General features: G+C 36.8%; 1 protein-coding gene across 8 annotated transcripts in view; it reads left to right on the forward strand.

Annotated features, from left to right (window-relative positions):
* The window catches only part of LOC110381285 (muscle-specific protein 300 kDa), a 187,644-nt gene that overhangs the window by 28,785 nt on the left and 144,266 nt on the right, over window positions 1–14,593 (forward strand). For 6 of the 8 annotated variants that reach the window (XM_064037389.1, XM_064037393.1, XM_064037390.1 and 3 more), the window contains exon 1: window positions 6,622–7,204. The exons of the other annotated variants lie outside the window; for them this stretch is intronic. In XM_064037389.1, the coding sequence (XP_063893459.1) occupies window positions 6,694–7,204 (511 nt within the window). In that variant the 5' untranslated portion in view covers window positions 6,622–6,693. Of the gene's footprint in view, window positions 1–6,621; window positions 7,205–14,593 lie in introns of those variants that run through there. 8 annotated transcript variants of the gene reach the window in all.

The following is a 14,593-nucleotide window of genomic DNA, read 5'->3' on the forward strand; positions in this document are numbered from 1 at the left end:
CATGATATTTTCGTGATATGTTCCGAATCAGAAAAACTATAAGTGCGGCGTGATGACAAGCAAACATGTTTCTAAATGCACTCGAAGCAAAAGAGAAACTTCAGTTGAACAAACAAATAGTCTAGCTTCTATTTAGTACAACAGACAGACAATACGACGCGACGTCTCCTTACGCTGCAAACCGGCCTAACCGGATTGACACACATTTGTCTGCATGCACTTTGGCTTAGAACCTTTTGCAAACTGCTTCTAGCACGGATTGTTAATCTATTAAAAGTTTTGTTTGCAAATCGTGACTTAGGTGTTGAAGTTAAGCTACAGTTTTTAAGATAAGTGATCGTCAAAATGTGTGAATAAAACATTTCAGCTTTCTCACTACTACTTTGCCGCTTTAAAGTCAGCCTTTTCATGACTTGCGCTTGCGTCGGCCGACTTCATAGGACCAAAGTAATTTGACGAGAACTGCACCTACATGGTCTGATGTTGCAATGGATGTTAAATGCTCAATAAAAATAAAAAAAATGGCAAAATTCATTTGACTATTTGGCTGGGTGGCCAGACCCGCCCGGTTTCGTATAATGGTTATTACAACCACCTATGGAGTTTATCAGCAGATATTACCTATCGTATAAACTAAGTTCATTAGTAAGATGGTGAGCGTGTGTTCGCATAATTATAAACACATATATTTTGACTTTATGCAAAATGTTGTAATGTATGTATGTCTTTATAATTTCTCGGCAGCTAGGAGTTTTCATAATTTTAACTTATGCCATGAACATTAGTGAGAATAGGTAAGAAGTACCTACCTATTTAGATCTAGCTGTTATTCAAGATGGGATCCTTATAAAGCATCAGTAATATCATCTTAAGTGATGAGCACCTTATGAGGCGTAAGCCGTGAATTCAATGAAATCAACTAAGGCATACAATTACCATTTATCCTTTTGAGATGTAGGGCGTGAATGCGCTGTAATTACATAACATGCCATAACATTAGAGAAGCATTAAGTTTATCCTCCGAGCCTTTTCCCAATCATGTTGGGGTCGGCTTCCAGTCTAACCGGATTCAGCTGAGTACCAGTGCTTTACAAGGAGCGACTGCTTATCTGACCTCCTCAACCCAGTAACCCGGGCAACCCGATACCCCTTGGTTAGACTGGTGTCAGACTTACTGGCTTCTGACTACCCGTAACGACTGCCAAGGATGTTCAATGACAGCATTAAGTTTATAGGGACTTAAATATTGATGTGGTATGGGTGGGTACAAGTATTAACATAGGTCTCTACAGTTATGTCCTCTATACCAAATATCTGTTTAGCTTTAGCGACATGCTCGTTTCAACCACTCCTACCTATTGTACGATAAGGTTTTATTGTTAAGATCTTGTAAATAACGACAATAATTCCTAGGGTTAACAGCATAAGAGTCAAATTACTTTGAAAACTTCAGAAGAAAACTTGGTCAACAATAAGTTAAGGTAAATTGGATCTTATAGTATGAGGAGGAGAGTTTTAAATGTATTGTTAGAAAGTAGTAGAAAAGTTGGCACAGGAAAAGTTCAAAGACCTTGAGTACGCTAAGCTCGCGTGCGGTCTGCCTACGACGAACTTTTTCGCAATTTTTACAATTGCAATAGCTGCGTGCAGTTATGTCGTCTGCATTAAAATTAAGCTATTTATTCGAAGAATTAAGACTATAGGTTTTGCCCAAATTCTTGGCTCGTTAATCTCCGTCTATAAAACTTTTTACCTGAACAATTTAAGCTGATCATTTCAGCTTCGTAGTACGCTTTTCAAAGGATAAATGAGTCCGATATTTTCTTTGAGATATTAAAAAAGATGCTTCTTAAGCTCCTTTAAAGTATGTTCAAAAGAATTTCCAATTTCCTATTTTCGACGTAACGAAACCGCACTTATGTATAAAATCTCAATAGCAAATGCTTGGCTTGTACATACTATGCATATGTAGTATTTTATTTACATCATTTAACTTAGCATCATTGAAGTCTAATAATAGCTATCGGCTATGAATATGCTCAACGGGATATGCTAGATTATATTGTAATCTGTTTCCAATAATGAACTCATGAATAAAGTATGATACTAATGTCATTGCAATGACACTATAATTTATTGTCCGGGTGACAGCACAAAATTGTTACAACGTTTGATGAATATGCAAAGAAAGTTGGTGATGTAAGCATTTATTTTGAAAATAGTTATTTTGAGTGCTGAACTAACTGGTGTGCCAAAGACATGTCAAAACTTTTTGAGGTTGATAAAAGGCACCTTTGAAGTGAAGGAGTACTTTTCCATTTCGCTTTGAAAATCTAGATCTTCTCAAGATACTATTTAAAACCTGTCCATGGCTCGGCCATCTTCATAAATTTTATTTAAACCCAAGCTGATCTCCTTGTATTACTTTTTTCAAATCGCCAACAGTCTTCTGCTTAAAGAACATTTTCACGGCTAAAGATTCGACAAAGAAGACCTCATTAAGAGCTTGTGTTAGACGTATTTCACTTACGATCAGTTACCTATATTTTCTACCAGTTCTAGTCCTAACTAAAATAATGAACTTCTAATTATCACGAAAATTAACGATCGCAAAAAGAGAAAGTAGCCTACTTACTAAGAACAAAAGCTCTGTGCTAGTAACAGAGTAGTATTGTCTAGAAATAAACGCATCTGTATTAAGTTATAAAGCTGATGTGATGAAAGGCTAAGCCGATCTTTAACCTGCATTGTTTATATTGATGAACATTATAAGCATCATGGTTTTAAGAACGTAGAGATCCACAGAGACTAAAGGTCTTTTAAGCTTTCCTTAGATAGGTTGAGTATTGTAGCTAAGCCAAAATAATATAATAATCTAAACTATCTATAAAGAAGAAACATTTTTTTGATCGGGTCACCGATTTGAAAAAAAAAATCGCTAGGTAGGTATAGGATTCTTCCCGAATGACTTCCCAAATGAGGTTATATATTATCCCGATACAAACAGTAGTTCCTATGGGAGGCGGGTGAATAATATTTGTAATTTTCAATTGAAGAAAGACAAGAAATAGACACTTTTCCAAATGAATGAATGTGCAAGACCGGTGTAAGCACGTTGAAGAGTGCAATTAGCATTGTGTAGCTCTAAATGCTAATGCTATTCTGTTTTAAATTTCCGTTACTTCATTACTTGTAATGGTAGAACACGAGACATAACTTTTCATGAGTAGGTAACTGTCCATACGAGAATACATAACAAGCGACTTCGTTTAAGCACTGTAGCTTCTCTATATTAAATCACACCTCTATACCAGAAAATTCATATTGTTTTTGTATTCGATTCGAATCAATGTTCCACCACCGGTTTCACCCATGTCCCATAGAAACTACTTACTCAACGCTACCGGAGCTTCTAGCCTTCCTCGATAAATGGGCTTTCTCAATACTGAAATAATATTTCAAATTGATCCCCGAATTGTAGGAATTATTTATTTCTTTTAGTTATTACAAAATGTCGTGGTGGCCTAGTGGGTAAAGGACCAACCTCAAGTACGAGGGCGCGGGTTCGATCCCAGGTCAGGCAAGTACCAATGCAACTTTTCTAAGTTTGTACGTACTTTCTAAGTATATCTTAGACACCATTGGCTGTGTTTCGGATGGCACGTTAAACTGTAGGTCCCGGCTGTCATTGAACATCCTTGGCAGTCGTTACGGGTAGTCAGAAGCCAGTAAGTCTGACACCAGTCTAACCAAGGGGTATCGGGTTGCCCGGGTTACTGGGTTGAGGAGGTCAGATAGGCAGTCGCTTCTTGTAAAGCACTGGTACTCAGCTGAATCCGGTTAGACTGGAAGCCGACCCCAACATGATTGGGAAAAAGGCTCGGAGGAGGAACGAGTTATTACAAAATGTCCATCCTTATCCTAGGTATACATTACCCTGTCAGGGATTAGCGCGTTCATACAAGCAAACTCTTCTGTTTTTATATTACTACTACTAAGGAGAAACACCGATAAGTACAGACCTTGAAATCCTTGCAGTTTCTTCATCCTCGCAAAGCTTTTAGCTACACCTCATCTGATAGCGGGTCAAGGCAGAGCAGCTTTCTATAAGCCTCACAGTTATTAGATAAATATAATAGCTGTGTATAAACTTGTATGGTAACTACATATGTACCTACATGTTACGTGGTGGGAGTATGTTTATGCCTTTATACTGTAACGACTTTAGAGTGGGCAGTAATGAGACTCTTTTACCAAATATGTGGATTTAAATATTGTATTTGTTTTTGTCTCAAGGAAATGCAATTTTAATGTTATTGCCATTTTATGCGTTTCTGAAATATCGTTTTACTTTTGGAATTTCAACCGTCGAAAGCTGAGACTATAAAGCAACACACAAAATAATAAAGATAATATAAGAATGTGTGTGTGTAGTTAGAAGTCCACATGGCTTAAGAAAAGGATAAATAACTGCCCATCATCACATGACTGTCAACAATGTGCTAAACTCATCAGTTTAGTCACATTAAATAAAAATTTTACTAGCGAGACCAGGAAATTACTACATATATTACTCATCCAACGCTCAAGTGTAACCAACACTAACTATTCACAATGAACCAATTTAACAATTACGAAGCCCACAAATGGGTCACAGTCTGTTGGTTAAAGAACGCGAATCAAGGGCAGTAGGGCTTTGGCCCTTTGGCACCCGACAGGGACGCATGATTGACACGACACAAGTGCGAGTAGGATAGACGATGATACTATCAGCTGATTTTAGACATACGCAACGGGATTTTGTTATGGTTGGTGCTTTTATGATCACCCCTTGGAAATTTGGCAGCATTGTAACGTTTCTTTGTTATCGAAATGGTTCGAGATGAAGAAGGAAATTGCGTCCCAAAAATAAAACCTAAGACAAGCTGGGGTGGTCAAGTATGGGTATGTAAAGATGACGTCACCCAGATAATTTTGGAAGAAGACATGCTGCACTGACTCCAAATAAAATAAGTATCAGGGCAGAAGGATGTTGATGATAATTGATTACTACTACAATCTAATACTCATTTTTATTCGTGTAAGCTACAGCACGGTAAGCAGATTAAGCATCAATATCCTCTAAGATATCTAAAAGCTCAAATACCACAATGATGATTGAATTTTTCTAGAACTGCATAACCGATCAAGTAAACCCATTATTACCATTTATCATGTCCACGATACTATTAAACTTACTTTCTTTCAAACACTACAGTAGCTATAATAAATCTCAAAAAGAAAATAGAAATCTGCACTCTAAGTAATGGTACAATATCTAATGAAAGTCAAGTTCTGTTCTACAAACCTTATGGCATTAAGCTATGGAGAATTCTGAACTGTCTCAGTGACTTAGTGAGGCTGGTACAGCTTGAGGCATAATAAATTGTATACGAATAACTAGGCCATGTGCTAGTACGTAGCTTGTTACAGGGTTTATGATCCAGTAAATTTTATTGTTTGTGTCCTATAATTAGTCATTTTTGATTATTGCTTTACTTATGTATTGCAGCATTGAGTAAGATTCGTTAGTTTTCAATAACGAAAACCTTGTGAGATTATGAAAAACTTCAGAGAAGTTCGTTGGCACAAATATGACTTTGCTATTGATCCAAATCAATTTGAAGAGGACCATTTGTAGCATCCGCAAACGGCATACTTGCACTTCTGCAAAAATACAAGGCACATTTCCTTACTTCGGAGATCCTACATACAATATAATCGCTTCTAATTCCCTGACACAAATAACTTAAACCTACTAGGACTAGGTCATAGAAGTTACATCCTAGCCCTACCGATACTATCAGAACACGAAGTGTCCCGTTCTCTTCGTACATGAGCCTCCGTGACTGCGCCACATAAACCGGGTTCAATGTACCGCCGAAAGAACATGGCTCCCGCTGCAACTGAAATATTATACGAAGCTTGTAAAGGGATTAACTTCAAGTTATTTTGAAGTATCTGCTGAGTATGGATCACATAGAAGTAGCGATGTGTCTTTTGGAGATAACCACATTCCAGTTTCAATTTAAATGATTACTTCAATAACTAAAAATGCAACACTGATCAATACACACACGATAAACCGAGGTTTTCAGATAACAAATAAGCAATTGTGTGCAAAATAATTCATTTATCTTGTGCAAGCAACCAAAGTTCGTTCAAATAAACGAATGTTATCAATGTTGTACTGAAAAGTTGATAAACGATAACATATAAAAGTCTTACATAATTATTGAGTTAATCGCATTACGTCAACCTTGTTATTGGTCGCCTGATAATATGATAGTAGCTACACAGTACACAATGCTACTAAAATTATTTGCATTTACTATTTATAGTAAAACCACATCGGTGTATCATCTTTGTTTTCCTGTTTGTTGTCAACCGGTGCGAATATTATGTTAAAAATATTGTTCAAGTTTTGAAGTTGCATTTCTATTTACAAGTTACTTTGGATTTTCTCAAATTCATGAGACATTTTCCGGACCCATAAGGCCCTCACGAGCTCACTTAAAGCGCCCCGAAGCTTGCCGGCATCGTCTAGGCGATGTCTACAACCACACGTGGGAATGCATAGCGCATGCGCAAAGTCAAACCTCTAACTTAACGGCTAGTATCGAGCGAGCCTCCGTGCGGAGAGGTCATGTCGCAATGTCGGACGGTCGCGACTCCCCGTCGCAAAGCGGTCTTCGGGACCGTGTCCATTTCTTTGAGAAAGTATGGAGTGGACAATCTAGTAATGACACAGTAGATGCTACCACTGATGTTGATGAAATAGAGCGACGTATAGAGCAGCGCAAACGGCGCCCAGAGTCGCCGAAAATCGAAGTTAAACTTAAACATACTCGTGATGGAGAATCCCCTACAAAGACTTTTGAATCTAGTTTCCCTAACTTGAAACTAAGGCATGTGGAACCCGCTGAGGAAGTGGAGAGGATCGAGCGCCAGGTCGAGGAGGGCGACCTGGCTGCCGGCGTCCGCTTCGTCAAGTTTGAGCGGGTTGTGAAGAGGACTGTGACTGAAACCCGGAGTGAGGAACGGGCGGAGTCACCCCAGCATGAGTGGTACTCGGAGTACCAACAGCAGACATGGCAAACTGCTCCCAGGATGGAATTCATGAGGAGCAAATCGGAATATGACTCACACATTGCAGAAAAGCGCGGTAAGTTTTTAACTCCAAGAAGATATATGAAACTTCAGTGGACAATTAACTTAATTGCCATCCAACAAAGAGCCCATTTTATTGAATATTTATGGCCATGCACTTCAGTCATAATAACAAATCCGAAGGCTATATCGTGTTAGTTAATGTCAAAAGTACGCTGCGGCCTTGACAATCGATAGTAGTAAACAACTTGATTTGGTATTCTAATTTTAGTGGTTTGACGGATCTGCGAACAAAACGAATAGATTTTTTAGAGTTATACCCCAAAATGACATCATTCTTAAATATTTTTAAGGTCGAAACTGAATAGTGTTAAAAAACAGACTTGTTACGCCTTGTTTGGCGTCTTAATGGCTTGCTTTTGATTAGATTAGAATTTAGATAACGTTAAATGTTTTCAAGTAGCTATTGTTTAAGTTGTTAAACAAATTACGCCTCTTTGGTATTCTTTTAGATGGAATCTTTACCCTGCTCGCCTTCCTAATGTTTACATAGTCCAATAGTCGAATAGATTCTGTGTGGTTCTATATTTTCTTGCTAATCATGCCGGATGTATTTTCATTTTATACTTTACTAGATGACTGCTTCTGTATTCATCAAATAGCAGGTGTCATGTTGACGATAATCACAAAACTAAACACCAATAAATCCTTTAAGTGAAGCTTCTTATTTGATCTCCGTGATAAGTATAAATATTACAATATTTATTTTGTACAGTTCATGGAATTCGTTATTAGTCGGCGGCCTCTAAATTGACAATTAATTTATAGTTCGAGTTAGTAACTCATTTTAATATGCATAAGTTAGGGTCTTCAGTATAATTAGACATTGTTGTATTTGGCTGTTACACCTTCGGTGATCAAACCATGTAACTATTTGCAAAATAGTCATCCTAATTAGTCGTGTCCAAGTTGTAATCCTTAAGATTCTGTTAGACATAAGTAGCCTGGGAGAAAAAACAAAAACAACGCTCTCACTATGTAAGCCAGTGAATCACTATAACGAACGAAGACGTCTGAGAATTGTGTTTCAGTAAACGTTAGACTGTAACAAATTAGCTGTTGTTTTCAATTGAAGTTCAAGGTCATGTTTGCTAAGATCGAATCCTTTATTATTTTTTATTTTATTTATTTAGGAAACAAATTGTCTCTTACAAACCAATGACTACAAAAAAAATAAAATACATACAGACTTTGAGTTCCATAACGTTTAACGTTTTAGAATTTTGCGTTTGTAAGATTTTTTCGACCATCGATGGATCATTTGTAATTTATGGTGAAGCTGATGAAGTCATAATATTAAAAAAATATATAAAGAATGTAAAGCTTTTATATACCTACAGCATAATACTTTTCTAGAAATATGTGTCGCCGTGCACTCGTACCTAAGTCTGGTTGCATACCTGTTATCATTCCTTTATTCGTGAGATGGCGTTATTCAGGTTCTACAAGATGCTCTGGGTGTCTACCTACGCAAACTTTAGAATTAGAAACCAGATTTTTGCTGTATTACGTTACATGTATCAGTTTCATGTTTTACTGTGCTTATTTCGCATTTTGTGTCTAAGGAGCTTTGTGTTGCTTTTGATGATATAACATTTAGATGCTATAAAGTAAATTTCATTATTGCTTATTTCTAATAATAGTACTTTCACCCATGAGTTGTTGGCTTTCTGCTACTGCTGTTTCAGCTCATCTTTTATCAAATTCGTCTCGGCTTATAATGCAATTAGGCTGGACACATCAATCTTCATTATTCGCGGTCTTTACTTCAGAACTAATCATACTTGGTTTTTAACAGATTTCTCGGAATCTTGGTGCATAATTATGGAGTTTATTAAAGGTTATTTTGATGATTATTGCATCTTGTCCAAAGTCATCCATGTTTATTTATTGTAGAACAATATGTTTGTTAAAATGTCAACCTGTTGCTTATTCGTTTCTTCGATAGGTGTTTACGATGTGACTTTTACCTGTTGCTATTGCATTTTCTTCATTCAAAGTCCTGTCATTGCTGTGCGATGGCAAATCTTTCTTTGGACGTTAAAAACTTGTTAAAAACTTCGCTAATTTTCAGTTCAATCAATCAATTTACTTCGCAATATCAGAGGTGCAGAGATTAGATTCTTTTGCGATGACTGGTTTTGAAAATGTGCTATTTTATCTTATCTGCCACCTCTTCAGGTTTTAACGCAGCGATAAATGTTGCACTTTGCTGCTAATTGATTTGCGCTTGAATGCCAAAAATTACATGTCTGAAATGTGATCGTAAAGAATTTTATTCATTGATATGCACAAGGTCGTTACTTGCATTCTTGCAACTTCTAATATTTTATTCATATTTATAAGATAAATGGTCTTTCCAAACATTTATTTCGATGCTTTACATTGATAACATTATAATACGGAAATGTAGCCTAACGAAAGGCTGCAAAGGTTAGATGACAATCTGTCCTCATAATACCAGGAACAAAGGGAATTTGCTAATGAAGTCACGACCAATTCCATAAAATAAGACCCTACAAATATTGCAATAGGAACAACTATGAGAAATGCTACCGTTGCTATTTCAATTTTATTCAGTTTATATTTATTTCTGATGTCATTCCTAGCAAGGATAGGTATTAAATTGACATTAATACGCTTTGTATAATTAATTCAATGTTTCCGAGAAAATCACCAATAAAATAGTCGCGACTAGTTGAATGGCGCTGTGACGTCACAAGGCATGTGTAATCGCGTATTATAATTGGTGTGATGTCACTCGCTCAGTAAATTAGCACTGAGTAGAATAACAACTACGGTTCGTACACATTTTGTGTTAATACATCCGTTCATTTTGTTGGCTTGTTAACATGTATGTACGAGTACCTACAATACAATGTTAGGACAAGTGTAAACTTTTTTAAATTGACTGAAATAAAGATAGACAGCCAGACTGAGCAAGTGTTAGAGGTTATGAGTTCAATCGATTCGTTTCAATGCATTTCGGGCTCCGAGTTTTATGAATGCGTCATTTGGAACTTTTGGAAGCCATCTTTCAAACTGAATCATCCGAATTGGGAACCAAACCAAATTTAAAAACCGGCCAAGTGCGAGTCGGACTCGCACACGAAGGGTTCCGTACCAGAGCAAAAATTAGCAAAAAGATCAATATGGGAGCCCCCCAAAATAATAATTTTATTCTAGTTTTCCGTATTTGTTGTTATAGCGGGAACAAAAATACATCATCTGTGAAAATTTCAACTCTCTAACTATCACGGTTCATGAGATACAGCCTGGTGACAGGCGGACAGACGGACAGAGGACCGAAAACAATAGGGTCCAGTTTTACCCTTTGGGTACGGAACCCTAAAAACAGACAAACAGAACTCAACCTGGAAACTGCGATAGTGACACTCCATATTTTATGTCCATTAAGTTTAGCAAGATTTCTACAAAACCTACATATACCATCGACACTGTCAAAACACTTGGAGATAAATACAATAACTATATTGAAAGTACTTTTGCTACTGCGCATAATAAAGTTGATGTTTCACACGCGTCTGAAGGGCATAGCCATCGCAGAACTTGAGTGTATCGAGCACATTGTTGAGACATGATAAAGTAATACTAAATATAGGTATCTTCTCGTAATTGCAATACTGATTATGGATCACGTAACTTGTAAGTGCAACTTTGTGGATAACAAGGAATTATATTTTAGTTATTTTTACAAAGCTCTTTACATTTCAAGATATTAAGGCCAGTCTTTTTGCTTCTAAATTATTGCCAGAATATCAGGATTTCTTATTGTGCCATGTTTACCTTCTCATTCAAAACTGAAGAACCTGAAGAATTCTTCGGCGTCTTTTTAAGGTACCTAATAGGTAAAGTTATCGCATCCCTGGTACGCAAAGGGCCCAAGAAGGAATATTCTGTTTAAGTCACTAACGGCCAGTTTCTTCATCAAAAGTTAAAGTTAAAGTAATGTCTAAAGTAAAGGTAACGGTCAAATTCGTTTTTTCAAGGCTAAAGTGACAGCAAATTCATAGAAAAATTGAATTTAACCGTTACTTTTACTGTAGACATTACTTTGACTTTTACTTTGGCTTTAACTTTTGATGAGGAAACTGGCTGTAATAACATTTGGTTATTTGATGATTTACTAGCAAAAAAGGGTAATCGATAAGAGAGTATTTTTAATACATACCTACATACCAGTTATCAAACTCGTAGGTAATATGGTAACGTGACATAAACAGCAGATAATTTGCATAAAACGCTTTAATTGTACACTCGAGGATAATAAATGGGAAAATTAAAGTAATAACGATAAAGTTTATTTTTACGATTGATATTCATTAAAGACGCAAAAGTGGTCAGGGCATGAATATATAAGTACAACGTTCTGTCCCAACCGTAAACTAAAATCCTTTTTTATGATATTAAAAACTATCCTTACTAATTTTATTATAATCATCGGCACGGATATTGAGCCCTGACCTTCACCTGCGCAGAAGCGATTTATTGGTTTATTGACATAAGTGCACGGTGCGCAAAGCGATCCCCACTCTTCCGCCGAGAGCTCATTATCCGTGCCGATAACTATAATGCGGAAATATAAATAAGCGATGTAAATGATTGATACACAGATAGTCTCTACTAGCCTGAGACAAGAGATAATATGCAAGTTTTATTCGGGTGCGAGAAGTAGTTTCCTCAGTAACCATATAAATAGTTATCTAATTCATAGATAACTGTCTTCAATCCACCACTAAGTTCAATTAAAAGCTCACACTTTTAGATTAATTCAATTAACTTAATTGAACCGAATGCCAAAGGATCTATTAGGGTTATCTCTGTACCTTTAAAAGCTGGTGAGAGTATCTCTTCTAATCAAGACCTAATGCCTTTAACTGCTTATTGGATGGACTAACTTTAGAGAACTATTCTATTGTCCTTTATAGCAGATTAGTGATAAGAGTTTGAGCTGTTTTCTTCTTTTGTTTTTGTAGACTTGAAAAGAAGAAGAAGAATTAAAAGAAAGTAATGAAAAGGAATTGTATAGTGGAATGGTTTTTAATTAACTGTTGTAAGTAAGAGATAATTCTTCGTTACAACAGAAACATGTAAGATAATGTTTTATCTCGTCAGTTACTCAAACTAATTTTTTTTATTTCAGATAGGCCTATGAAAGCTCTTTCGAAACGTCAAAGTTAGGTGCACGGTACTAGGAGAAATAAGAGCATTTACATTTTGCCTCTACCTGCAGAGTTACCTAAGTATGACAAAGTTCCACGTCTTAATTGTGTAACATACCCAGATGCATCCAAATCAAACGTGTCCAAAAATATTTCTCTCCACACCATCATTTCAGTCATAAATCAAAACGCAAAGGAAATATCTCGTTTCAAAAGAAAGTAAAAAGTAGGTCGAATGCATTTCAACAAATCATAACTCATAATTTGACCTGTTTTGAAGACTAGATGATTCATTGCGAGAAAAGTGTGCCGGCGCCTGCGTACGCGCATTGCAGGTGTGATATTGGGTTCACGGTTCTAGGATAGGTGCGCAATGAATTGAAGAAAAATATAAGACAAAATACATAGTTTGGGAGAACTGGTGTAATAATTGCGATGTTGAAAATAAAATTAGAAAATTTTGAGATTAGTAGAATAAGGCAGGCATTTTATCTACATCATTTATTGTCTTGCTATACTATAAAGGTTTTTGGTTGATGGCAATTTTCTTGCAATTTTACAAGGACGCGAATATGGGTGATATCCGTATCGTTAAAAACAAGCCTGAATTAGATGATGATGTACAACCTTAAAAATGTTGTTTTCGTCTCATCACGAACATAAACAACGCGATATCCTTGTTCGTCAACCAGTTGCTAACATTATGAAATATTGTCTACTAAATGCCAGAACACCTGTGCATATCCAAATTAGCCACTTAAAATGCACTTTATGTAAGCTACGATCTTTGTTGTAACTTTCTAGAAGCACAACCTATAAATCTGTCTACGCTCGCTAACCTCTAACCACGTCATAAAAACCTTCAAAGAATTGGCCATTGGCATTCTTCGACACCACAAAATCACCATCAGCTGTAATGTCCCATTTATCGTCAAGATGGGCACCAGCCATTGCAGCGTATCACGTAACGCAAACCGCAGCGATCAGAGCAATGGTCTGCCACTGTGAACTTGAACATGTGATGCGGTGTGACGTCACATGTATTATGTTAATTGTGCAATAGATTAGCTTAGATAATGTTAGTCAATGGTAGATAGATAGAGGTAGAAATGTAGGCTAATCAGATTATTTTAACGTCAATATTACAAAAGGGCAGCTCCCCAAAACGACCTTTCACCACTTCCTAGTATTATGGCTGGAAAGAAGAAACGGTGAAGAACAAACTTCCCAGCAGTTAGTGTATTTGTAAAATCTGGAGCAGTTTCCTGTAGTTTACGCAGATTGATTGATACTTCTTCATCCTCCTGCTCTTATCCCAATTTTATTTGGAATCGGAGCAGCATGTTTTCTTCTTCCATACCCTTCTGCCACCATCTCAAAGTAACTCTCTTTCTAGCCATGTCGACTTCCACACAATCTATCCATCGTTTTACCTCGCAAGGTAGTTTCTTTGTCTATGCATAGAAAATATACTAAATATCTGGTCATGCAACTGATAGCAATTAATGATATCTTATGGGACCTTTAGTATGTCAAAAGGTAAATTAAATGTACAAGTAGTTTATTTAAACAATACTGACAATTTTGATAAGTGGTCTTTAAAAATTCAAAGTGTACGTGTTATTTAAAGCGTGTTCAATGGCATCTTAGAAACTGTTTCATCAAACATAATTCAGGCAGAGTAATTAACAAAACATCTATCTCTCGCGTTTATGATATGTAACATTGTATAAAATAGTGCCGGCACTATCTGAACGCGATAACATCCTAGATGAGATAAACAACAAACAATTTAATTCACAACAAATGACTGAATACATCGTCATCATCTGCCTAACCTTTTCCCAACTATGTTGGGGCATTTTACTAGGAGGGACTGCCTATCTGACTTTCTCAACCCAGTTACCCGGGCAACCCAATACCCATAGTTAAGACTGATCATCAGCCGTTCCGGCTTCTGACTACCCGTAACGACTGTCAAAGATGTTCAATGACAGTCGGGACCTACAGTTTATGCTTTCCGAAACACGGAAGAACTCATTACGACAAGGTGGTCACCCATCCACGGATCCCTACCGCGCCAAGCGTTATCCGCGTGGTGACTTAACCACGAGCTTCTGCTCACATCTTAGAACAGAACCTAGACAAACAATATAATTCACAACGAATGACTAAATACACCATGGCACGTAGATACACGA

This window comes from Helicoverpa armigera, chromosome 13, assembly GCF_030705265.1.
Source record: "Helicoverpa armigera isolate CAAS_96S chromosome 13, ASM3070526v1, whole genome shotgun sequence".
Taxonomy (NCBI): Eukaryota; Metazoa; Arthropoda; class Insecta; order Lepidoptera; family Noctuidae; genus Helicoverpa; species Helicoverpa armigera.